Consider the following 27,218-nt stretch of genomic DNA (forward strand, 5'->3'; position numbering starts at 1 on the left):
CCTACTGGCGTCGGAGCTAATACGGCAGTGTACGCCATGCATTGTTCTCAATCAATAACTAATTATCAAAGTACTGGCTCCAACTGGTATTGTCCTCTCAGCCTGGAGCCCCTTGTTGCGCCCTCAATGACAGAAAAGAGGAAGAAAGGGGAACAGAGGGTGGCTTTTGGCTGCACACTGATGTGCTGCCGCCACAACATCCTTGCAGGCCTTTCAAGATACACTGTGCCGTCAGTTTGCATTAGCATCCCATACTAATTGATATGAATTAGAACAGAAGAATTATTGTTGCGGCTGAATGTCATAACGATATCCTGAAAGACAAAGAGGAGAGAGAGCGAATGGCACACAAAATACACGAGTAAAAAAGAAAGAATGAGCAGACCGCTACTAGACTATAAACCTATACTTTAAACCATTTTTTTACAATGTTCATTTAGTCAGTACACAAAACACCCTGAAGGCATACCACCAAACAGGAGAGTATCCATTCCTGTTCAAAAGCAAATAGTGTTTACAGAAGTAAACATGGCATTGTGGATGAGCACACATTCATTGAGGCACTTTTTTCCGCTTGTACTAATTCACAAATGATTCTAGCAAAACACTGATTATTCTGGAGTAGCCTTTTATGAGCTCTCCTCTGAACCCTTTTTAACTGATCCGTGGAAGGAGTTGAAACACGGGACAACTGGGCCAGCACGCGCATACAAGACAGAAAATACGTTATTTGTAGTAAACAAATCATTTTCTAACAAATGAGTCAAATTAGATCATTTACTGGGACAGTGTCTGAGAATTACTGCTTTAAACAAGAGGGTTGCAGTAGAATGGGACAGTTATTTCAATCTAGTTTGCATGTCAGTAAGATTTTTTATTCCCAAATTGGAACACGTTTTCAAGAAAAAAAAAGCGATCTCAAGCATCACCGGGTTGAAAAATTCCGCTCTAATCGTTGATGCAATGTCCTTTTATCACCTTGTCATTGTTAGTTGCTTTTTACAAATGAGTTGACAGAAATAGAAGGACCCGGTAATTTGTAGCTGGCAACACAGGCTGAATTGTGTGCTGGTGCCTGTCTGTCTCAGTGCTTCCTAATGGGGTGGCTCGTCCTGTCATCCCATGTGGTAGCACAGTTCACTTCTCCTCAATCCTGTTGGTGCCACAGGCACCAGGACTGGGGGAAGTGGAGGGGAGGGGGAACACAGCCCTCAGGAGCCCAGGGGGTGGCTGCTTGCTTGCCCTGAGTGGTGGGCAGGGGTCAGCCTGGTAAAAAAAAATGCAGCCTCAGGACAGTGAGTCTAATCCCACAGCAAGAGCATGGCAGCTGGAGTAGGCCATCCGTTCAAACTGTATAATGATATCCCTTGCCCTGGATCTGATGTCTGACCTCATTACCATGGTTTAATTGTGTTTCTAACACAGTTTTTCTTCTTCTCTGCTCAGGTCTCCTTCTCTTTTTTTGACGACTCTCCAGGATTTCCCTCCTTTTGCTGACCAAAATAATTACTAGAACTTTGTAGACATGACTGAATTAAACTAAAAAAGGAAATTAACATTGCTACATATAAGCAGACCTGGATTTTTTCCTTTAAGGGCACAATAATTTCTTGATGTGAGTGTTCAAACTAAGTAAAGGTAGTTTGAACTAGAAGCTGCTAATGTTGAATTTTTATGCCAAAATTAAGACAAAGTCTTGTGAATACCTCCTATACACCTGCACAGTTTCATAATAGATTGTTTTCCATTGTAGCCTTACATTTTGAGTCGTGTTTGTTTTTATTATAGTATAACATGGCTCAGGTGAAAATTTCATGTAGAACATATCAATGTAGTAGTGGCAGCAGAGTACTTTCTTTTTTTGGGGGTTCTGCAACTAGAGTAGTATTATTGCCACCACAGTCCAATTCCAAGCCACTAAGTTTTTGCTTTTGCAATGCGTTAACATTTACCTGGCTATCTTTTTCTCACCTGGATTGATCTGACACCAAGGCACCATCACTCTTTTCAAACTTCCAATTTTAAAATAAACAGGACATTCCATCGTGTGCTAAGGACAGGCAAAATCTGGAGTATAGTGGCAGTAAAAGGTTAGACAGAAAGCATCCCGTGTGAGCAAATAGTGTGGTATGAAAACGATGCTGCACCAAACTGTCCCTCGTAACCCGTTTTCTTGGGCTTTGTAAGTGTAGCAATGTGCCCTTGAAAACCAGACCCCAATTACTGCTTTTGCATTGTGCATGCGGATAGATTTTCCAATATTCTCATCATGAAAGAGCAATTATTATCCCATGATTCATAACGCGCACACTCCATTTTGAAGCGCTATATACGCCCATTGTCAGAGAAGAGGATAAAACCGTGAAAAGCCCTAATCCTGCTCTGGCCAGCAGACTTTAATGAGCAGTCTGTCTCTGGCATGCGATATCCTGACTGAGGCCAGGGCCGTGCGTCGCAGGGGTCAGGTTCTAATGGTAGGTTCCACTGCTTGCCCCCTATGGAGAAGGGCGGAGACAATTTATGTTAACCCGTTAAGTCAAGTTACTCTCCTCTGACCCTTAAAAAAGATGATTGGATGTGGGAGATTGTCAGGATATATGCATGCTGCTTTGAAAACGAAAGGGTAAAATAATGTAAAAAGATTAGAATCTATTCAAAGAGCAAAACTTTAACCTTTGGGCACAAGGGAAACAGAGCCGTCGCTTAGAATTAGGAGACAGTTGGGAGTTGAACCCAGGGGCAGTTCAACAGTGGACATCGAGTGTATCAGATACCAATCTTAATGACATCAGTGACCAATGCTCTGCGCAAACTTTGATCCCACGTGTCATGTAAAAAAAGGTCACAGCTAAAACGTATTAGTAAAATACAGGGAACAGAGGGATAACATGAAATATGAAAAGGGAAATATGCACAGGTGATGAAGGGAAACTAGGCGGAATCTTATTGCTGGACTTGACCGAGCTGTGCAAATAGTCAAGGGATTGTCAAGTCAATATTATGTGCTATCTTGGCAGACAGAAAGCAATAATCAACAAAAATCTATTCGGAGGGTTGAATGCCAGTTTTTTTTCCTCCAAATGTCAGAGGAGCGTGTTTGCAGAAGGGGAGGAGTGACAGATGAAGAACGGTGAGGTGAGTGCCAGAGACACTCGGACATGCCGACTCTGTGCTGATGAGGTCCCGGACAGCCAAGAGGAGGCAAAGAGCAGCAGCCGGAGGCCAGGAGAGCACCCTGCTGCAATGCTGCACTGTACCCAAAAGCCAAGAGAAGTCAACTGAACTATTGCTATCTAATGGGATCCGTCTGCCTGAAATTCAATAGGTTAACAGGGCAGTTGGGAAGAGGGCATTGGCAAATGGTAGCGAGAAAGATTCTAAACACATATACACACGTGTACCGTATGTCCGTCCGTCCGTCCGTCCATCCATCCATCCATCCATCCATCCATCCATCTATATATATATATATATATATATATATATATATATATATATATATATATATATATATATATATATATATATATATATCTATATCTATATCTATATCTATATCTATATCTATATCTATATCTATATCTATATCTATATATATATCTATATCTATATATATATCTATATCTATATCTATATCTAAATCTATATCTATATCTATATCTATATCTATATCTATATCTATATCTATATCTATATCTATATCTATATCTATATCTATATCTATATATATATATATATATATATATATATATATATATATATATATATATATATATATATATGTATATAACGCAAACCGCAAACAGAATTTAGGCATAGGTATTTTCCATTTCATTGAAACCCCTGATTTCAGTTTGTCGTCCCCCATAAACCTTGCCAACGTTGCTATTCTTCTTTTCAAGTCTTTTAAGTCATTATAAACATGTTCTCGCTCTGGCTCCAGCCTGATTCTCTTCCTTAGTTGTCTTGAATAAAATAAGCGAAGATTTGCTGGAAAATCAGTTGCTTTTGTGTGTGGCTGCAGGAGCATGGTGAAATGTTTGGACACTAATACCCATTCATTTCACTAGCGCTATAAATAAAAGCTGCCAGCTCCGCGGCTGCCGTGAAGTGGTATTCTTTGGTGCCCAGCAGGATGTCCTGTTCACATTAGCGCAGCAGGGAAAACTGGCCCGGAACAGCCAGACAACTAAATCAAGACATTGTCAACTTCTGACAAAATTGCCATGAGAGGGGGAGAACAGGCTTGTTCACGTCTGCTTGCGCACATGCATTACAATACAGGGAGAGCGGGGGGAAATACATCTTTTCAAAACCGTGCAATATTCTTAAAAATAATTGCTTTAAGACTTACACCATGGGGTTTGCATGAATAAGGCAGAGATAAGAAAGGCAGCGCTTTGCTGGAGAAATATAAGCTTAACCTTCGTCCACCTCCACTTGTGATGAGGTCTGTATTTTCTTCTCTCCATCAATGCTCAAGGTCTTTGCCAAATTCTCGTTGGGTGGAGCCAACTTCAAACAAGAGGCGCAATTGATGAATTGATTTTAAGAATTTGGTTGGTTGAGTGGAACTGACGGAAGTTGAGGCTAAATGCAGTGCATGACATCAACAATGGAAAGTTGAAACAGGAGAAGAAGTTCCAATTCCAAAACTTGATGATAAATCTTCATAAAATGCCCATTCCTTGATGGTACTAAACACTGAAGGCAATTCATTGAAATTACATGAAGTAGCAATAAATACAACAAATCCCACTTTTGCAAATTTTCTTCTATTTGTACCTTCACAAAAACCCATTCATTTTTTTTTCTTTTTTAAATGTTGCCTAATCTTACAGCCGTTCTCATAAACAGACACTGTGTCAGGGCAAGCAGCACACATGAAACTGAATGTCATGAAGCGTACACCTCTTAAAACGCAGCAGCATCCCAAGCAATATTTGCAGGTGGTTGATTGCCTGATCTTCACAGAGGTTAACTCTTAGGAAGTGCTAAAAGCTGCCGGGGTCTGAAAGTGACTCCCTACCATCAGAGGAGGCCTGGCTGCCAACAAGACCCAGATAATGACAACTTTAACCTCAGCTAAGTACATAACACAGCAAGAGCCTTTGGATGTGTTGCCCAGAACAATGTACGAGGGAAAACACTGGGCCAGCCCACAGCTGAGACATACATTGCCATTTGATTATAACCAAGTTGTCCTTTTAACCGAGTTAGATAGGAGTGAAAGAGAAAAAAAAATATGGGGGAGCAGGTTATCCCTATCTTTCATTTATTGTTCTGGATTAGTAAGTCACAACTTTAATATCCCAACTTTGTGAGATATAGAATGAAATACGGTTTGGCAGTGCCACCATGAGGTTGTAGTGGGATTTTTTGCATCAGAAGATATTCTGGACTAAATCCAGACCACCCCACACACCTCCCTTTTTACTTAAGAGTTGTGTGAACTAGAGATGAGAGGATTGCTCCCCTCTCCCTGTAGGCTCTAAGTTGGGAGAGTCTTTGCTGCAGGGTTCAGTGGACCTTGAGAAAACACCAACGAAATCAGTCACCATCATCCCTCCTGGGAGCAAAGCTGACTGGCCACTTCTGAGGCTCTGCTGACCCAAGGCCTGAACCCTGCCGCTCTCCATTCCCTGCCCCGACGCAGCCACTGGGAATCTATGACCTCAAGTTCAGCCGGAATCACACACGCTTCTAAAGCCATTGCTGCCTCTGTTGCGTTTTTTAAACGGCGTGTATCCCCTCCACTGGGTTTGTAGCGAGACATTTCTAGTTGTGTAACTTTATGTTCCATCATACAGTACTGGCCAGATGGCTCTTAATTGGATGGTTGTGGCATTTTTTTTAAAGGCGTGAGCAGACCATTGCTGCAGTGACAGACTGGCTGCGTGATGAAGAGATGGAAGTGTCGCACAAAGGAGTAGGCAGCCTAGCGTGCGGGTGGAGAGGTGTTGGGGGGACTCTCTTTCAGCTGTGTGCACGAAAGACCGTTTTAATATATTAGGAGGTATGAAAAGGTGATCATTTGTCACTGATCAGTGTTGCAACTGTCACTACAGCTTTGTTGAATTTCCCATTTGATAAATACAGAGCAGTTTCATTTGAAGAATATCAATTTCAAGAAACTAAATCATCAATAAGGCAGATATAATAAGCATCTCTACCTTTTGTATATATCATCTCATTTTACTGAAGGTAAAACTGCACAAATTCTCCCATCAGTTTCCATAATTGACAATTACAACCCAACCAAAACGGACGGAGTGTAAGCATACTGCTCATGTCCTCTCTATAACATGATGTCTTGACTAGTAAGCGGCACATAAGGCCATGTCAAAAAGGCAGGCCGAGGGAGAGGTCGGGGAAGACGTCAAACCAACATCAGTCCGACACGGGATCCTATTATCAGTGACACTGTACAAATGGCCTCAGCCAAAAGCCCATGGCACTGTAGAAGTTTAAGGTGTTTCTTGATTCATTAGAGTACATGTCTGGGGCAGGGCAGCACCACCTTCGTTGTCCTGAGAGGGACGGGAACTAGGATGTCTATTCTTCCTGTCAACACGATGTCACTGTAATTTCTCTTTCCCAATGCCCCAGTCTTGACACTTGGAAAGGTTTGACCGATTGCGGCAGCAAGAGATCATAGGACAGTCCTACTTAAAGGGAGTGGTTGACACTGTTGACATTTCATTCTCTCCTCCCTTGCTGTGGCTTCCACTTTTTTTCCTCGCTGTAGTATTAAAAAAGGTTGACGAGTCGTTCATCGTCTGGAAGGCCAGATAAGGATCACTCATAACTCTGATGTTCTTTAAGAATTAAGACAGGTATTAATGCCACATCTGCATGTTTGAAACTGATCACAGATGGCTCACGGCGATATAGATAAAATATCCCACAGTCCTTTGAATTAAAGATGCAATCTTGGGCACATCATTAGCAACAGGGAAAGGCAGATTTATTTAGGCAATTTTGGCGATTACGGTCAAGCCGAATGCACTTTTTATTGTCTTGTGCACATGTTGAAGTATTTACAGTATGAAATCACCCCTTCTACACCCTGGGAACATAATAGCTGCCAATGGAGGCACTGTGCTAATAATGTAATGAGCCACTCCCTGAGGGAGCTGATCTCCTCATCTGGGTCACTGTGAGTATTAAAAGGGTTAAGGGTGCACAGTAAATTTATTGCAGGTCTTCCAACACCAATGGGCCAGAGCACTAATGGATGACCTTGGGGTTTGGCCGTCTCAGACTTGAGGAGATCATGTCTCACCACCTCTCTGCCACCGGGATGACCTCAGCCCTCTCTGCCCCTGGCCTCAACCTTTAACTCACTGATCTTTGACCAAATTATTAAGCAGACACCTGCTTTCCGGTGTATGGTCAGGGCAAGGGGGGTTGCAGGACTCACTCTGCGTACGCTAATTTGATGGAGATGTGTGGTGTGACACCATCCATCCAGTTAAAGACAAACCCATCTGTTCACAGCAGTGTAACTTTCACTGACACAGAGTCATCTGGTTAATATTTACTTTGTACACGGCAGAAGCAAGGATCTTTACTTTCCTATTATTAGCATTGAATCAACACAAAAATGAATTTGATTCATGATTACGAATGAAAAGGAAACAAAATTGGTTTCAATAAGCAGCAAAATTCCCAAGGACAAATTCAGCCACCTAGCTAGGAAATCACATCCTTTGTTTGAGCACTACTATTTTATCTATGTTTTCTATTACGTTGCATCTCATTTGTTTGCAATTTAGTGCATGGGGTGATTGACTTCATTTTAGATCCATCATATATGTACATTTTTTTGTATGTTATCACTCCATTGTAACTGTGTTTTTATTACGTGTTTCTAAAAGAGCCAACAGGTCAAATGTAGAAAATTTAATTTTGATCTGAAAATATCAATTTCAACCCTTGCTTTGGACTTAAGGAATTTCATCATTCACAGTTAAATGATAATTTTATTACTTCATCAGAATGTGACCTTCTACCTTATTTGTCCTTTTTGAAGTGTTCAATCTCATACAATGCAATAACGTCTGTGTGACCTTATGTGGGTGTCACAGACAATCGGAGGGAAATGACGACTCCATCACTTTTCTTACAATTCTTTTGAGCAAAATAAGACAGGTTTGAATTCTCTTCCATAGGAAAAACCATGTCTCTTTGAGATATTCTAGTGGCTGAAGACAACGCATCAAGTCTTCTTCCAAAATGCAAGCTGTGTGGTCTTTGTGATAGTCCCATTACAGCATGAAGGACTCTTACTTTGGGCTGCATGTCTTTGTGTGTTTGCTTGTATGGATAACTGTACTTTCTAGCAGGAAAAAAAAAGATCTTAAGAGGAAGTCTTTGAATGTAGGACATAGGAGCTGTCACGGTTAATCTCCCCCCACGGCTTTACAGGCGGCTGTGGATTTAGGAGTTGGCATCCTAACTGACCAGTGCTGTTTGATTAGATAACAGGGGATATACTGCAGGCAACAGTGGTCCAACGTGCTGAAATGAAACACTTTGCTCTCTAGACAACCTGCTCAGAACACGATGGGGGTGATTCTTCAGCCGTCTGAAAAGTGACAAGCTGCCAACCGGCATCCCACCCGAGTGATGCCACCATGGCGACGCCACCATGGGGACTGTACTGGACTTGTAGCAGATGTTAGGAATTAGTCGTCCTGTCGGATACTGTGGGTGTACCCTGCAGTCTTCCTTGCAAGAAGGATATGTGGTATTGTGAAGTTGAAGAGTTGCCAAATGTTTCATGCAGGCACTCTTCAGCTACAGACGGAAATGTGTTCATGGACCAAGTTCATGAATCCCTGCAATTTCACTCATTTAAATGAATGGAAAGATATCAATTTTCATTCTAGAACCACATTTCTTCACCTTGTTTATATTGGTTGAATTGAAGACAAATAAATTAGTCTTTATTGACCATTAAATCTTAAAAAAACAATATGAATGGTGGTAGACTTAGCCAAACAAAACTAACTATAAAAATAACTAATGCAGAACAAGAACACAATTTCCATGTTAAGCTTCAATTTTGTTCTTTTATTAACATTGGGATTTGACTAAATTTAATTGAGTTCATGATTGACAATTGGATAGATTTCTTTAATCAATGCAGGTCAACAGAATAACAGCTACAATATGACAACCGTACATTTAAATACATTCCAATGGTTATTTATTTTAATAGCTATCCTGTCAATTGGAACTAACTTTTTTCACGGACTGGTTAAAGCAGGCTCGGCACGCTTCGGTGAATGCTGGGCCCTTTGTCTGCTAAAATGAAAGCTAGTGTATTGGGGTGGGTGTCACATCAGATAGCCTACAGAAATATTTGGGGGTGCCACCATGGGAAAGAATAATGCACTACAATGATATCTTTGATCATTGCCATAGCTCCGTGACATAGGGACTGTGTCGAGTGTGGTTATCTTCAAGGTATTTCTATTCCCGGAGCACAAATCACTGCATGGCTCCCTCGTCCCGTGTACCAGGACTGGGTTTCAAAAGCAATTTCAGCTGAAAAATAAGGTGCTTTTCTTCAATTTTCAAGCCATTTGTATCAGGGGTTAGGGTTGTTTACCTAGCTAGTACACTGGTATTTACATAGCTCTTTAAAGAAAAAATGGCTGGGTATGATTTATGGACTGCACCAGGAGTGCAATTTTCCATGTCGAACACCTAATCTGAAAGGCCACGGAAAAAGGTCACATTGGCCATCCAAATAGCATGGCCCTTGCACAGGGAGTGGGTGGATGTTCATTCTCTTTTCGTCTGATTTATTATATGCAGAGCACACGGCTCGAGATCCCCTTTCTTTCTAGACATAAACACGGCCAACATATTGGAGTGAAGATGAAAAAGGAATTATTTTCGTATTTTTACAACATCAGGTGCACTTGAAGGTGCTAAATTTAGAATGTTCTCCAAAATGGATGGGGTGCCTCAAAACGCAGCAGACTTAATGTGTGCACCGAGTTTCAAATTCCCTATTGTGGACTATTGTTTGACTTTTGTTTTGCAAAAGAGGCATCATTTTTGAGGAGCTCCATGGCAACTTTCACAATGATAATAGGAAATTTGGCATGTTTAATGGAAAACTAGCACACTGGTTCATTTCAGATACAGAAGATGAGGGCTGATTTATTTATAGATGACAGTTATCAGAAAATAACACAGCAATAATTTCTGTTTCTACTGACTTTGGTTTTGCAACATACTTGTGGTAGACAACATTATTTTACATTTTCTTGGTGTGCACATGATCCATCAGTGTGCCAAAAACAAGCAAAATATCCACAATTTAAATCAAGAACAATGAGATACCAATACCAAGAGCACAATGTTGTCAGGTGTTGGGATCAATGCCGTGTTCCTTAGTAGTACCCTTTCACCTTAGCCCTTGACTCCATGGCAACATGATACCATGGATGCGATTGAGACATAGGGATATTTTCCCATACTTACAGAACTTGATACAGCCAGAACAATTTTCTCTCATCCTTTTGTTCACACATTCATTTGCCTGTTACTGAATTTGATCCATTAACAGGAAAGCATGACTAATCTTTAATGCATCATGGTAAAGTCATCAATAAGTAGTTGACGTTTATGTGACTAATTCATGCAGTAAATGGTGACAAGAACAGTGTGCCTTCTTACCAATATTTGTGGCCTTGTAGCAATGGTGCATCTTTTCTCTGGTGTTGAGTTGACATCCAAAACAGCTAGTCGATCCACAGATTTTCTGAAACAAATAAAGACATCATAATCGAGATATACACCCAAGAGTTGAAATGATGGAACTGGATGCCAGGGCTTTTGCCAAGACAATTTAATAGGATACCAGGCCTAAATTTGATCTAAAACCATAGTAACAACAATTCTGTTTTAGATGAGTTTAGATAACGTTATTCATCCCGTATTCAGGAAATATCAATTGTAAAGCTGAAGCTAACTAAACATGTGTTTCTTTATTTGGAGAGAGACTATATGATTCGGGAAATTACTAGTAGTTTGTGGTTGTTTTCCTCCGGCACCATGACACACTTGGCTGTGAAAAATATAGAATGTCAATTTTGACCCAGATTTTGTTTCATGCCGGACATTATGCACTCGTTATTTACAGTGTGCTCACTTCTTGTAGGGCCAGGCCAATTTATGTAGGAAGAAGCAGATCAAGTTCAGTCCTTAATGACAACTCTTTGCGGAGCTCTCCGGAGAAAACAAATGGAGCCCCAAGGTGATGCTCCAGTATGGCTAACTACTTGGGTGTCCTAGGGAAAGGAACAGATGTAGCCCGGAGGACTAGTAAGAGGTGAGGTGCAGGTCAAGGTCACCATACGCCAAGGTTAGGGTCAGATAAGCATCGCTGGGCTCAGCGTCTTCACATGCCCGTGGGCTATAAAAGGGAGGCGTGGATGCGTACTCGAGAGCTGCGGCTCAAGTGTTATTCCACCGAGGGCTTGAAGGACGGGGAGCGAAGGGGGCACTAAAGTTCAGGCCAGTCATATGCCTGGGTTTCACACTTTTCACTGGAGGGTTTTTCTTGGTAAAACACTCATTTGTTTACTTAACATTCAAGAGGCAAAGTATTGGAAGAGGCTAAGAAAAAAAAGAGGTATCTAAGTCAGATTTAAGCATCCTAAAGACTGATAAAGTAGAACAGTCTGAATACGTCAAATACATTTTTTAAGGGGCATGGGCAGGAAAGAGTGCTGTGCAGTTCAAGTGCATTATACAGAAACCTGGAACAATCGGCCTGTATAGGGTGGGAACGCTTTGACTTTAGCACTTAGCCACCTCACGACAAAAGAGTAGAAGAGAAAATAGAGAGGGGAATGCTCTAGAAAAGGGCTGACTTGAGCTGCAGAGAGGTTATGCTTCACAAAGACATATTGCGCTAATGCAAGAAAAAAGATCTCCATACTATAAAACATAATTACCACAATCATTCCAAATGACAAGCAGATCGTGCAGGCAAAAAGGTGGCACTTTGTAAAAAATCAACCAATTACCAACCATTACAAAGGAGGACACATCAGCAGATTAAGGCAAATTGGCCGAACTCAGTCTGAGTTCAGTTAATAAGTGGAAGTAGCCGCCGTTCATCCCCAGATCCTATGCAGGCCAAGAAAAAGAAGTAAGACCTAACTTGCAATTACTATTAACAGCTATCTTCAGCAAACAAAACAATCCATCTCCTATTGACGATATAGGAAAGTGAATTAATCCCACTTGTTTATTTTACAATGTAATGTGGTAACTGTAGTGTGAATTGTTAATTATAGTTCATTCGTTTCACGACGGCTGAATCGAGCAGCTATTGTTGCACATTACCAGCAAAATGTGAATATCCGTATACTAAGTTATGTTGCCGCCAAAAGGAATTACCTCTAATTGGAAATATCTAAATAAATTACTTAGGGTTACGTTTTTCAAGCACAAGAAATGTCAGCCTGTGCCATTAGTTATGGTGAGAGATCCCATGGTATTTGGAGGGAATAAATTAGTCCGAGCACATTTATTTGGACTTAATTAATAAGATAACCTGAGTGATTTATTTGATTCCCCAGACTGTGTGGTGCAATAATAAGCTACAGTATGCGGTACATTCCCTGAATGGTACAACAGCAACACAGTGAGACAGCAATTACTGTCATATTCATGGGGAGGAGGATGCTAATGGGGAGATTCTCTGTGCAGGATCAAATCAAATGTAAATGTATCCTAGTACTTGTGTGTCTGCCTCTAATTAGAAGGCACAGCAGAGTTTGATAAACTCTTAAAGATTGTGCCTCCTACGGTTGTCAGCTCATTACACACATGTTCACGCTGGAAGCAGTGTGCATTTCATTCTCATTGTGTTTGCCGCAAACAGTATTTATAAGTAATAAAGAGCTCTTCGTTTTGCCGGGATGAGTGAGCTGTCATAATCTATATTGCGAGAATACCACAGTGAGAAGATTAAAGTAAGGGAGCTAAACAATTCCTCTGCACATTTCAGAAGGCCTGAGGAAAAATAGATGTAATCAACCTTGTTTACAATACAGACTAATCAATCCTATCTTCTGAATCTGAAAATGCTTCCAGATAAACATACCTTTCCCATAAAAAGATAACTCTACAGTCTACTAGTCTAAGTATAAGTAAAATTTGTCATTGTGTACTTTGTGATTTATTTTGTACAATTACTATTAGAGATGGTAAAATTATTATTTTGCAAGGGTATAATAATTATAAAATATTAGAAACATTTTACCAGTAATTGATATTTTAGCCTTTTTATGAAACGCTGCTGTGAATAATGGATGGAAAAATTGATTATTCCAGAAAGACAAAAAAATGAATACTATTTTGTGAAAAATAAAACAATCACATGAAAACAAACAGTATCCATTCAAATAATTCTACAAACAAACACAATAGCTACAGGCCTTTCAATCTGAAGCCTTTCTAGAATTTCTAGTTCTAAAACTTTACTTGTACCAGTAGAGACCTATTTACCCCATATAGATGCCTGGTACGGTTATGTCAATAATAGCCTACATCTGATGTGAAGCTTATCATTAAAGCGACTCAACTTACTGGGAATGGCCAACACACAGTAACAAAACACCATGAGGAAGAAAAACTACAGTGAAAGAGAAGATGAGTGAGAAAAGGGATAAAGGAGGGAGGGAGAGCGGTGACACCACAAAAGGTCGCTCCTTTTTCTTTAGTCAATCATTGACATTTAAACATGACGTTCCAAACGTCACAGATAAAACGGTCGCAGATAATGGCGAGCGATGCAGCCACACTATTCTAACCGTAATAAGATGCAAAAATGCAAATGTCTTTGTGCGTGCCCAGCTTTTTTTTTTTTTGAGTGGCGTGGCAGTCAGTGACGGCGCCGTCTGCACCAGGATGATAGATACCACGCTAGTGGTAGATGAAAAGAAAGGTGACGTGTGAGTGCTGGAGCAAGTGGGGGACAGAACTAGGGCAAAATATATCACTGATTTGCTAGAAAAATCTGTAAAAAGATAGAATTAAACAACAAATTAGAGGTTTATTGGGTCCACCCAAAAAATCCAGTCAATACAGGGCTACAGATAATATATCACTTAAAATAACAGAATCACACCGTGCTTGGTCAAATAAATCATTTCTGATTGGTTCAGTAATTATTTGTTTAATTCTTTATGTGTTTGAGGAATGACAAATTTATGTCTTTGCCATATTATTGGATGAGTTCTGGACTAGTAGGAGAGGTCTTTATTTGCAGCCAGAATTCATACACTGATAATATTTGGGAAAAAAACAAGGATTTTAAGTGTGCCTTGTAGCTCGAAAACAGTAAGTGATAGTATACAATACACACATTCACTGTTACATATTGCGACTGTTAAAATGATGCATTTTATGCTGGACTAATCTCTACCTTGTCAAAGGTATGAAATGAGGACAAATATAAACGCCAAGCATTTTCATTGACCCAAGTTAATTTTGTGTATTGGGACACAGTGCATACAATTTACATCAGTTTAAAAACAAAAAAAGAAAAAAAAGGAAACAAAGAAAGAAACAAACGAAAAGAAAAGCACAAGAAACTCTGGTGCAAATTCCATACTTTGTTGGTTCATCCTCTTTTAGAAGTGCGGACCACCCTTCTCCATCAGGAGGCCTGATAAGAATGGGACACAAAACATGCTAGCAGTCATGCTGTTTGTTAGAGGCAATTAATTTCTCGGAGGCCTTCATTCCATTCAGAGCGGGCTTTTGTGCTCTAAATCCTGCTATTGGGAAGCGTCTCTTGTGCGGCGTAGGAGGTTTTGAGACAGCCGAGGATCGGCAAGGAGCGGGAGAAGCTTTGGGTGACAGATTATCTTGGGCCAGTTAAGCATGTAATTGCTCAAATGAGTTAAAATCCCTTCAAATAGCTATCTCAGCACCTCAGCGCACCACTTCATATACTCCAATATTTGACAAAGATGAACCTAAAAATGGTTCTTAAGAGTTCACTGCTTAGCTTTCCTTTTTCTTTTCTTCACTCATTCAAAGTATTTCTGTCAATTCTTTAATTTAGCAGAACAGGATTATATATTTGTTTTTAATTGCTATTGAGTGACACACCAGTAAATTAGGTGTAACAATTATCCATAACATGTGTATCAATTTTTATTTCCACAATCCATGTACATCAATCTATTCTCAAAAAGGTAGCCTTCCTGTTGAAATATCGATTTGAAATATTTAAATATTTTTAAAGGTAATAATTTTTTTCAGGGTGATCACAATCTGAACAATCAAACAACTGTGGCCCAAAAATGACAAAAATGAAGAATTATTGAATAAATTGCTAGCTGTTTCTCACTTACAACAACAACTTTCACATTTCACCATCAAAAGAAAATTCTGCCCCAGTTAAAATTTACCGTTAGTAAAGCTTTTATGATGATTGGACCTGGGATAAATATACAAACATTACTTCTTTTTTTTAAGTGAAAGATATATTTCTAGCATAATATACTTCTTATCTAATACCGAGTTTAGATTGTGACCTCGTGTTCTTAAAAGGCTAACAATGAACCATGGGGAGCACGCACAACCCAAATCATGTTGCGACTGAATCGCCTGATAGCGATCACAAACAAGAATGGAGATGTTTCATGCGACACAACAGAGGGAAAGCACCTTGCGGCAGTAGACAGATTTCAATCTTGAGAATTTGTGCCTTGCTTTTGCCAAGACTTTATTACATAGCCACTGTTTTTCCAGAGGAACAAGCGATGGAATGGAGGAAAGCTCTAGTCCATGCCAAACCTCAGCAGGTCATCGGATGGATTGTTGTCTTGAGTGTGTTTTGGGTAACTATTAAACATAGCTGTTTCGTATTGCTGGATTTAGGGGTAAATGCAATTATAGATGCATTTTCTAGAAACTGGTGTTAATAAAAAAAATGGAGGGGGGTCTAGTTTGTTTTGTGATGAACAGGATGGGTGTGGGGGGAAATGGAGACATGTTGCCAGGTGTGTTCGGCCCTTGCCAAATGCCACCCTCGGAGCAGGGAGGGTGTCTCGCATGGCTTTCCTTGGATGAACACTATGGAGGGCGTGTGCGTATGTCTGAATGTTATTCACACCACATCAAACTGGGCTTGAAAAGAGGTGCAAAACTGGGATTGGCAGCCTCCCAAACCAAAACAACCTGGAAGAATGTCATGCATTACATGGGACCAGCACACAGATCATGCATGAATTATTGGAGGGGGGAAAACAGAAAATGGCTCATGTTTCACAAGAAGCTGGTCCCTAAATGTAGACAAAGAGGGCGACAAAATGTTTAAAAGTGTTAGGGTAAGATTTCTGACTCTAGAATTCAAATTCATTCATATACAATAAAACATTGAATAAAAGTGTTTGTTGGAAAAGCACTTTTGGTGTGCAAAGCAATAGTTTAAGATCAGTAAAGTAAAGCAGGAAACAGGATCTGACATCTAATAAGCCTGCCTATATGATCGATTGTATTTTCCATGTTCAGATGATGGACGAAAGTTTAAAATGCTGACAATCGCAACAAATCTAACAAAATCTAAACAAGACTTGGTTACATCATCTGGCCATCTGGTCAATCAGAAAATATCTGTCAAAACTCCACAAATAAAAATGATATACAATTTCATATATACTGTATTTTTTGGGCTACAATGCAGATTTTAAATACTTTTTTTCCCGAAAATTTGAAGCAAAACTGAATTATATACTGCTCCAGTAAAGTGCTCAAGACACACCTGTAACATTTATCAAGCTCATAAAAAACAATAAACATGTAAATTGACAAACAAAACAATGATTACAATGTAAAATGAGAAATGGAGTAATTTAGGGGGACTAGTATGAATTTATGAAAAAAAAACCTCATCCATTGATGGTGCACCTTAAAATCCAAGGCACTTTTTAGTCCGAAAATTATGGTAGCTCGAAAGACCCCAGCTAGCTTTTAAAGTGTACCAGAAAATAGATTCCTACTGCAATTACACTCATTCAGGATTGTCAACTTTACTAAGGTGAGACATTGTGTGGATTGTCTCACCCTGGCTGACTGGTGACGGGTAGACAAGGTCAGTGGATGTACAAGCTCTCATTTAAAAACACAGACACAGGAGCAGAACCAGGGTTAGTTAGCTCTATCAGAGCTGTCAATCAATTAATGACAATTATTGAGCAAGGACGCCGTGGGAGGTGAGAGGGAATGAGCACGACCACGAGGTTGTGAGAGAAGCAACACAGGGAACGGGACGAATTATGGAGATTGAAAAATAATGACCAAAACTGAATGATATTAGCAGCCTACACAAGCAGATCACTTACTCCCCTGCGCAAATGTAAAGTATGTTCAATCTGGACCGTGACAGCCATCAGGCTCATCAGGATGGCATTCGATGACTTAATAGAAATCCCATGAAGTTGCAATGAAGTTTAACCAAGTTACGTGAAAAGTTAAATGAACCATAAATTGTTTAACTGTGAGATCAGTTGACTTTTTGCACACAATTGTGGTAATAAGAAGCCACTATGGATCATCCCACCTTGAGGAGGGTGATACACATTTATACAGGACAGTCTGAAACAGAAAAAGTGCATAGGAAAACAAAGAGGGAGGGATTCTGAAATCATCCAGCTGGCAGGCTTTAATTCTGCACCATTCTAATTAAAATGCAAATTAAATTTATAATTAGCAAGTGCAGTATCCTGAGAAACCACCTTGTGTGCAACCTCAACATATGGGGCATGCAGCAGTGGGCAGTGCATTTCTATAACAGTGCTTCTCAATTGTTGTCACCCTGGGACCTGCATTTTTCTTTTTCTTGCTAAGTCATGACCCACATTTAAAAGAAGTTAGCCATAAAGACAACCTATTGTTTGAAAAAACAGGGAAATGAGGCAGTATGCATTCACCAAAAGGTTTGACGCTGACACTGTTCCTGACCTTCAGAGCCCACAACGAACACGAAGCATGGCCCATTTTACTCTGCTGCCGCTCACCCGAATCACAGGTCAGTGCTCATGTCACCTAGGTGAGACACGAGTGTGGCAAGATCGAAAGTTTTTTGACTGAAATTAACCTCTGGCGACCTTACAGATAATTATTTTTTCATTGATTACACGTCTTTACAAGCACACTATTGCGGTATCTTCTTACCAATCGCCTTCCAGCCAGCATAACTGAGCTGTTTTTCTTACACTTGCACACCAACAATCACCAGCTATTATCAGGTCAGGGAATGACAGGCTACAAACTGTAGTTGACTCTTTTGTTGGCCCATACAAGTTGAATCCAGGTCATTCGGGGTAGGGGGAAGGGTTTTTTGTGGGATGCCAGACTTTTCCCACTGACACAGCAGAAACAGCACATCAGTCACCCATCAGCTGTCACAGCTCGCAGCTAAGGGTCACCTAAGGCCAGATCTCGCCATGCACAGTCATCCAGCTGGACGGTATGCCGGTGCCACAGTGTCAAGAGACTGCTATGCCGCACTGAAGTCACCCTTTTGTAAAGGACTCGGTCGATGAGAAGGTCTCACGTGACCTCTTTAACGCTCCCCATGCTCCCTGTCACCTAGGCTTGACCATACGACACAGTTAAGTCTTTTGAAGGCAAGACAGATTAATCTCCAAAGCAATAAATTGAGTTAACCTGCCAAGGACAATTGGTGAGGCCCTATGTCACGACTTGTTTTCCGTCAAAACGTTCAGCAAATTGAGTAGTGGGCATTTAAAACACAAAGTTCATACCCGCTATTCACAAAGGTTAGAGACCAAGCCAACAGTGGACCCCGCCACATTAGTGCTTGCTGCCTATTGGTAGCCTCCATAAAGGTATGGCCTTTTTTCCACACTGCAGTTTGTACAGCGCTAGATGCTGTCTAGCAATCTAATTTATTATGCTGTGACATGAGGCTTGCAGTGCACAAGAGGGTCGTCACGGTAATGGGTGACTTGGAATGTCTTCAGGTTTACTAGGAATCTACTAATTGACAAACAGACAGCCAGGTAAGGGACACTGAGAGTAGTTGTACTTAGATTAGATTAGATTAAACTTTATTCATCCTGTACTCACGAGTCATTCTTGTCATTGAAAATAATTCTGTTGAACTCCAATCCAAACTAAATATCTGATTTTCCATGGTTGAATTTCATTTATTTATTCATTCTTTTTAAGTGACAATTGTGGATTTTTCTTTAATGAACATGCATTTTGAATGCACAATTTTGGAGTATGCAATTTTCATGTGCGTAAAACTGACTTGTCAAGTTGGACGTGGGGGAGGTGAATTTTTAAAAGATAACCTCATGACAGTGTTGGACAAAAAAGCAGTCACAATGATGTATGGCTCAACTCATTTGACAGTCAGCATGAGACAAAACAGGGTTCTCTCAACATAATTCCCTATTGTGCCCGTCTGTTTACGACATGTTCATGGTAGCAACTTTTGCGGCGCCACCTGTTGCCTTGTTAATCGTCACGAGAAAATACTCATAAATCATAACGTTCTTCAATTAATCACGCTGTCAGCTCCTAGGTGAGAGGTTGAGGCGGGAAGCGACAGAGGTCGTCGTCGTGGTGTGAACGGGTCGCCATTAGCGCGGCATCTCTTATTCTTGAGGAGTGTCAGCAGAGCAGCCCATGGAACAAAAGGGAGAATCAAAGTCCAAGGGATGGGTGGAAAACAGAGACTGGGTGGGGGTGGTTAAACGGAGAAAAGAAGCAAGGCGCAGAGGATAAAAGGCCGTCAAATTGACCTGTCATTACATCAAGAGAGCGGTGCCACGCCGCTACATTATCACACTCACCATACCCTTTGAGATGACAGAGTTCTCGCAACTTACCAGGTTCATGCTGCACCCCCATTTGCATAATTAACAAGTCATTCACATGTCACTCATTGGACGTGCATATTTTCGTCGGAGACTTTTGATTACACGGCTTGCACTGTATCCACTGTGCCAAAAAAACACAGATTAAAGCTTTTTAATGAGGGCTTTAAAGTTAAAGGGGCATGTACAATCATTGTTACTATATGATTTCTTGCTAGTAATTGTGTCTGTGACATGTAACTAAAAATATATATTCAAATACTAAAGATATTTTCAAATTTTTCGGCCTTATAGTAGACACAGGTCTCTGAGAGACAGATTGTAATGTTTTCTTATCTTCTTAATCTGCTGTTGGCACGTTAGAATATGAAATGCCTACAATAACTTGCTTGGCTCAGTTTCTGAAAATGAGCAACAACGACAATGGCCTTTTTGGATTTAAAGACAAAAAAACTGTATAATTGGAAGTGAGCCAATGAGAAATAAGAGTCAACTGGTAATATAGCAAAATAACTTCATAAAAAGGGTCAGGGCTTTTTGCATCATAATTCCATAACTTAAAAACAAGCAGTGAAAAGAATGACCTGAGAAAAAAAATACAACAAAATAAATACTACCTGAATATATGAGTATTTCGAGGCAGTGCTGTGAATCCGAATTATTTTATGTTATTTGGCCGCAAGCTATAAAAATATATACAACCCACTCACCATATATTGGTACCAGAGTAGCACTTTAACCTTAACATATTGCAATTCATTGCTAAAAAGACTCAACCAAGCTGAGAAAATCCAATGTAAGATGTTTAACTGTATTCACATTGTGTTATTACTTAGTTCAATAGAACGACAATCTTGGACTCAAGAAACACACTGACTGACACCACAGCCTATAAAAAAGGGGAAAGGACACAAGTTTCTTCCAACTATAGTAATCATTCCATGACATTACACTCTCAGTTTGTGCTGTTCATTAGAAAAGAAAAGAAAAAAACAATAAAAGATTGCCATTCGCAAAATGGATGCCATTTTTTCCTAGGAATGCCATGCTTAAACACAAAGCATTTTAACCTGAGGTGCTTAAGCTACCCAGGTCGCTCATTGTGAGGGATCGCACTGTCTGTAATTTGGCATCTTAATGCGCTATACATTAAAAATGAACTTTACCGAGCTTAGGATGACAATTGACACAATTTATCACTATGCATTAGTGAGTGACATTTAAGGCTTACAAGTGTTGCAGTTTCCACGTGTCTGCCCACTCATTGTCTACCTTGGTATTTGTCAGGGATTTTATTCATTGATTACAAAGTATTTGAAAGTCTAATGCTGCAGCACAGACATTTGCATGAGTCTTCTTTGTTTAAATAATGAGTTACCAAAAGGACTAAAATTCTTTTCAAGTCCAGCACACTTCAGGTTTTGACTGACAAAACAATGATTACATTTTATGCAGTGTATCGCGCCTTTTCTACCTTTAAGGCATCCAGGTTATTTATTCAATGGCAATAAGGCTTCTTTAGCACTTTGATTAAATGCTTTAATCAATCACAATCCCAGGCTGTTTATTAATCACTTTATCAAACAGTTGATGCATTGCTGCTTTTAATGGACTCCATTTATTTTGATTTCTTCTCTCTTCATCTTATGGAAGGGCTCTACCAATCTGGGACAGATAAAAAAGGAGAGGGTGGGGGATGCCGAAATGGCCTTGTGAGCTCCGCTAGTGCTTTGTCCTTAACGTCATTAGAATCACCCTACGCAATTTAATCGTGGCAATATGCACCCTGAGCGATGGCTGTCGGAAAACCCATGTAATTTAACGCAGATAAACAGGCAGCCGTTCATTTGTCTGCTCACCTGGCAGTATGATGATGTACGATTCTAATAAGATTAATACACCAAGCATAGTGTCGTCCCTTCATTGTCCGAATAGAGTTTGATTAGTTACAGGACATTGATTGCAGGTTTGACATTCCTGCAAGAATTACAATCAGTGGAGGGACACTCCTCAACATCCAGATTGTTTAAATGACAGAAGCTGGTACCAACTTCTACAATCCTGCCATATTCATAATCGTTCTTTCATTCATAGATAAATAATTTAAAAAATCAATTTGATTTAGATTTGGCATATACCAAATGGGTATTAGTCAAATTAACATGTTAATGAATCATTTTTTTATTTACAACTTATTGAACAATTTCAACAAATGTTGGTTTGTGGATTTCAATGTGTTACAACTCATTTCTCAGAAAAACAACAATTTCCACAGCCTCCATTTCAAGCTGGAGTAACAAGACCAACGGAGTCACTGAACCCGCTTTGATCCGGTCAAAAATGACCATAATTAGCAAACAATCCACTTCTTTAAGCACCACCTACGCCAACAATGTCATCATGCAATTGCCAAAGTCTGCCAACCTGACTATGCACAGACTTTCTGTCTGATTCATTTCTATGCCCCCATCTGCCCTCCTGCTTCTCCCCATCCCTCTGTTGTATGCTAAAAAGCTATTGTCTGCATCATCTGAAATCCCGCTCAGCGTTATGAAGCGGTGGTGAAAAATGTTAGAGTGTACAGGTTTGCAATACTGAATAGCAAATTGTACTTAAGTGGGCTTCTCTTGCCCGCCACCTCTGGCCTCTACCCTCCTCCACATGAGAAGGGCTGCTGGGGTGGGCTGGCAGGGGACAGCAGCAGGGCAACGGTGAACTTGAAAGCCCCCAGCATTTGCAGCACTCTTGAAAAAAAACACTAGCATTTCACACCTGAAGCCTTTCACGCGGGAACCTCGAGGCATCCCCTTCAAGGCTTTTAATTGGCTATTGCTTCAGAACTATTTCAGAGCTCCCATTATGGTGAGGCGACGAGCGGCCAAGTATGTGGAATGAAAAGGGTCCTTCTCCCAGATGAGCTTGGTGGCATTAGAAAGTGCCCGATCACTTCTTGCTGTTGACTGGCAGGCCGGTTTCACAAGTGTCTTCACACAGTGTTCCAGAACGCAGTCATTAGGCTTTTCAGTCGGTAAAAAGATGGCGTTGTCGTGGAATATCAATGGCTTCAAGTAAGGCACACGCGACAGAACAAGCTTTTGTTTGATACCTCCACCTCCAGCAATCCTGTTTATAAATGACGGCATGTGAAGAAGAAGCAAGTGAAGGATTTAGTTATTAACACATTAAAACAAACCCTGCAGTGTACCCGCACACTTCATGCATTTTGATCACTTACAGTCTTTGAAAGGAAGACATTTGTGGCTTCTCCCTACATGTATTTCATGCTTTAATCTTGGCAGAGGCATATGAGCCCTGAGGATACAATGTTCCACTTTTTGCTTGGCAGAGCTACCTTAAAAGATCGAGTCGTTCTTCCTCGTCCATGCCATCTGCTATCTAAAGTTTCAACCCGCTGCAGCCCTGAGGCAGGAAAACCTCTACTTGCAGCCCTTTTTGAGGGCACCCAGAGTCCCCATGGATGGACAGCCACAGGGGAACCAGATAAAGTAGGTGTTTAGTCTCTGGGCTGCTGCTGAGGAAAAGATTGGCTTTGAGCTAGGTTGGGGCTCATGGGAAATGTGGCGTACAAACTAATTACGCCAAGCTGCCAAACTGTCTGTGATTAGAAAAGATGGAAACGATGTGAAGGTGGAGCTTACATTTCATCCAATGCCCTGCTTTTTGTTTACATCGAAAACTCACAGTAACAGAATTTAGATTTCGGGGAGAGAATGCAACTCTTATAAAACTATACTTTTTATGTCCATTAAAAAGGCATAGGTTGATGGGGAATGATTAATCTTCTCATTAGATAGTTAAAATGCAGGTAAACAAAATTCTAAAGTCTAAAGTAGAATAATCAAACGATATTTTGAATTTTGCTAGTATTATTTATACTACTTGTTTGCCAAGCGAAACGAAATGAGATCCGTTAATTAAGATCAATCTGTAATGGACACAAATAGACTAGCATCTCTTTGAAAATTTTAAAGCCATTAACATAAATAAAAATGTCAAGGAGATTTTTACAGTGCATTAAAGTTGCCTGATACTTTAACCCTTATTTTAGTTTATTTCATTTCTTCTTTCTCAGGTGGCCTCTTGTGTTTTAAAATTTGTTTACCATGTTAAAAACTGTACTTGGCTTAAGTTGGGAACAGTGCACAATGAAAGTGAAGAATATAACCACAGTTAAACATAGCACTGGGGGAGATACATTTCAACCCTACTGTCATTATTCTCTATTACGCTACGTTTCATTTCATGTAAATGTGCTTAGCATGCCAGTAAAAAGCATCATGTTGGCCATAACTTGTACTCATAGCTCATAATGGGTTTATTCAGAGGAGCATGTCAGTTGCACAGATGAGACGCATTTGTCAAGAATGGACTGACTGTGCATGATGAAATAAAAGATTGGCTGGGAATAACTTTTTGAGCCTTTTAGAGCTCTCACCAGCTTTCTATCAGCGTGTCTTGCACAGTTTATAAGAGAAGAAATTTTCATAAAAGCACCCTAGCAGGTCTAATCATTAGCCTGGGGGGTTTTGCAGGTGGCATCCGTCAGTGCCATGCCGCAACGCAATACGAGACGCGAAATAGATCACTGTCGGCAGCGCCACTCTTCACCGAGACCTCATTCTTCACAGAGGCCAAACTGGTTGCGGTTAGGGAACTGAACTTGGGACAAGGAGGGCCGTGGGTTCAATATCTCTGCCAGACACCGAGCCGAGATACTTAACCCGAGCTGCCGCGATGAACATCCCGGCTAATAAATAGATGGCATATAAAATGTCAGCGCCGCGCCTGCAGAGAGCCGCACAGCAATAATAGACCCGAATATTCCCGGACTCTGCATATCACAAGAAAGCAGACAGGCATCGTCGAGAGACAGTAGGGGCATGTTTTCAACGTGCCTGACATATAATACAATCCAGATGCTATTGGAATTAGTGCAGAATGGAAGGTGTGTTTTAAAGGCAATAAAGAGTTTTCATTAGATTTAATCGTTTTGATTTCCGAGTTTTTATTTTTATTTATTTTTGGACTTGCTTTCTTCCCTCTGCAAATTATTCTCTGCATTTTTATTTTCATGTACTAGTCTTGTGGTGTTACCCTCCAGTAAGCCATTGTCCCTTTCATGTACCTTGACTCGAATTTCACTCCAATGTTCACATACTAAGAGGGAGGAAAAAAATAAATCAATAAAGCAACACGACAGCGAGTCTCAAGAGGGTTTCACTTTGGATTAAGAACAGAGCAGCGGGGTGTCGGAGTATGTGTATGTATGTGTACGCTTGGTATTGGGAATGCAAGACTGAGACGGCATTGACATTATTATCAAAATCCCTATTGATTGCTGATGTGTAAAAATAAAAAAGACAATCACACAGGTATTAATTGAATGGGAATCCAGCACGGTGACTAGGAATGATAGACAATGACGTGACATTAAGCAACCTGAGTCAAGGGGCGAGTGCTTTAAGTGATCTGGCAGCCCTCCTGTCAGGATCGATCAGTCTCGCTGAATTTTAGAGCATCACTGCAAATTGGTCTTAATAGCGTGTTTCATCCTCTCTGCACCAACAGGGAGCTGGTGCCCTTCATCACGCTGGGTTCCTTGGCCTTCCTTTCAATTGGAGCTAGCCACTGATCTCTGCTCGCCGGGCAAAAGGGGCAGCCCGCAGCATCAAGTGGCTTACATCGCCACCTCTGATAGTCGGGGAGGGTCCCATCCTTTCGCCCAAGTACTAAAATGCACTGGAAAACAAGCAGTGTCTGAGCTCTCAATTTTCTGATCAAGATCCACAGAGAGGGTAGGAGCCGGAGCGACCGCCGCTAAAGCATGCAGACTGAGTTGTCATTGTCTCACTCTTTTAAGCATGCGGACAAAAAAAATAGAAAAAAATGGACTTTTCCATTCATCTGTTTTAGTATTTGAAAAAAAAACGGAATACCAGCGTATACAAATCCCTTTGCATTATTTAAAAATGAATAAACAAATCCTGCTATTTTTTCTTTTTTAACTATCTAGTTACGTTTGTGGTCTTACGTTTAAACAGGATCAAGTTACACAATTACTTGCATTTGCCATTGACTTCTTGTGGCAATTGCGGTCCCGTACTCCTGACCCACCCCCCGCAATTGCACGTGGATTTTTTTTGCTCCATATTTTCTGTAAAACAGTTACAGATAGGAAAACTGGCTCATTAAAAGCCTGTAGCTTGCTGACCAAGCAAACAGACATTCCAGTCTGGGTGTGAATTTTCTTTCCAAGTACGTTGGTGGAATATTAACACCAAAATCATTGAATATTGCAATTTATTTCAGGGGAAAATTGACAAGAGTAATTGTATTGTATTGTATAACTCAGGTAATGCTACTAACATATGCAGCAGCATATCAAGCATTTTCTTATAAAAAGGTTGGTCAAAATGTGTTTATCTGTTTATGTATTTCATTCAATTTATGTATCACAATCAATACAGGGTTAAACGGATATACTACTGTGAATCAAAATAATGCATACAATATTCAAATAGACAGTTATATATTTTGATAATGCATGCTTGTTACTTTTAAAATAATAATAATTCAAACATGTCAAGTCAGTCTAGTCACATTAACCGTTTTTTTTTCTTTCTACAAATGACCCATACATCAAAACAAGAAATTGTTTGCCTTATTTTTTTAAACCTATGAGAAAACAAACTGGTTTTCCTTTTTTTTTTTTTTTAAAGCCATAAAACAAATTGTTCACGCATTCGCCTCTTATCAACAACCCGACAGCAATTGTGATTCATAGCAGTCATTTAAGTGATAATGCATCCATTCACTGCATAGTGGTACACACAACACACACACACACACACACACACACACACACACACACACACACACACACACACACACACACACACACACACACACACACACACACACACACACACAGGCAAGATATCAGCAATGTTGCAATGATTGTGCTAAACAGGAGGCAGAAAACTGAAGATGGTGTTGATTGATAAATTTACAGGTTAATTTTGGGATGGATAATGAGAGTAGGACCCTGAGAGATACTGGAGAGGAAGGCTAGGGCCCATTTTACTCTAGTTTGGATGCAGTGCCATCTGTCTATTACTGACAGAACAGCATGCAGACTTGTATAGGTTCAACAAGATTGTCTTCGCTTTTGGTCCATTCCATTTTGTAATTTCATCTAAATTTTCTAAAAATATACTATTGTCAAATAAATATTATACATTTTGTGCTTGGTTGAAAACTATACTTCCACATGGCTTCCATATCTCTTGGATAGAAAGA

General features: G+C 40.2%; 1 protein-coding gene and 1 long non-coding RNA gene across 6 annotated transcripts in view; one reads left to right on the forward strand and one right to left on the reverse strand.

Annotated features, from left to right (window-relative positions):
• LOC144071475 (uncharacterized) overlaps positions 1-27,218 on the reverse strand; it is a 106,193-nt gene that overhangs the window by 36,361 nt on the left and 42,614 nt on the right. For all 5 annotated transcript variants that reach the window (XR_013299646.1, XR_013299643.1, XR_013299640.1 and 2 more), the window contains one exon: positions 10,699-10,783. This is a non-coding gene — a long non-coding RNA (uncharacterized LOC144071475). The remainder of the gene's footprint in view (positions 1-10,698; positions 10,784-27,218) is intronic.
• Positions 12,133-25,767, forward strand: LOC144071474 (uncharacterized). Its single transcript, XM_077596633.1, has 3 exons — positions 12,133-12,178; positions 17,955-18,076; positions 25,488-25,767. Exons 1-3 carry the CDS (start codon positions 12,159-12,161, stop codon positions 25,694-25,696), a joined length of 351 nt encoding a protein of 116 aa, XP_077452759.1. The 5' UTR covers positions 12,133-12,158; the 3' UTR covers positions 25,697-25,767.

Source organism: Stigmatopora argus, chromosome 3, assembly GCF_051989625.1.
Source record: "Stigmatopora argus isolate UIUO_Sarg chromosome 3, RoL_Sarg_1.0, whole genome shotgun sequence".
NCBI lineage: Eukaryota > Metazoa > Chordata > Actinopteri > Syngnathiformes > Syngnathidae > Stigmatopora > Stigmatopora argus.

Coding starts and splice junctions, on each gene's coding strand:
- LOC144071474 (XM_077596633.1), top strand. CDS start 12,159: ATGCAGGCCAAGAAAAAGAA. Junction 12,179..17,954: donor ATGCAGGCCAAGAAAAAGAA/GTAAGACCTAAC, acceptor TTGAAAAAACAG/GGAAATGAGGCAGTATGCAT. Junction 18,077..25,487: donor GCCGCTCACCCGAATCACAG/GTCAGTGCTCAT, acceptor CTGCACCAACAG/GGAGCTGGTGCCCTTCATCA.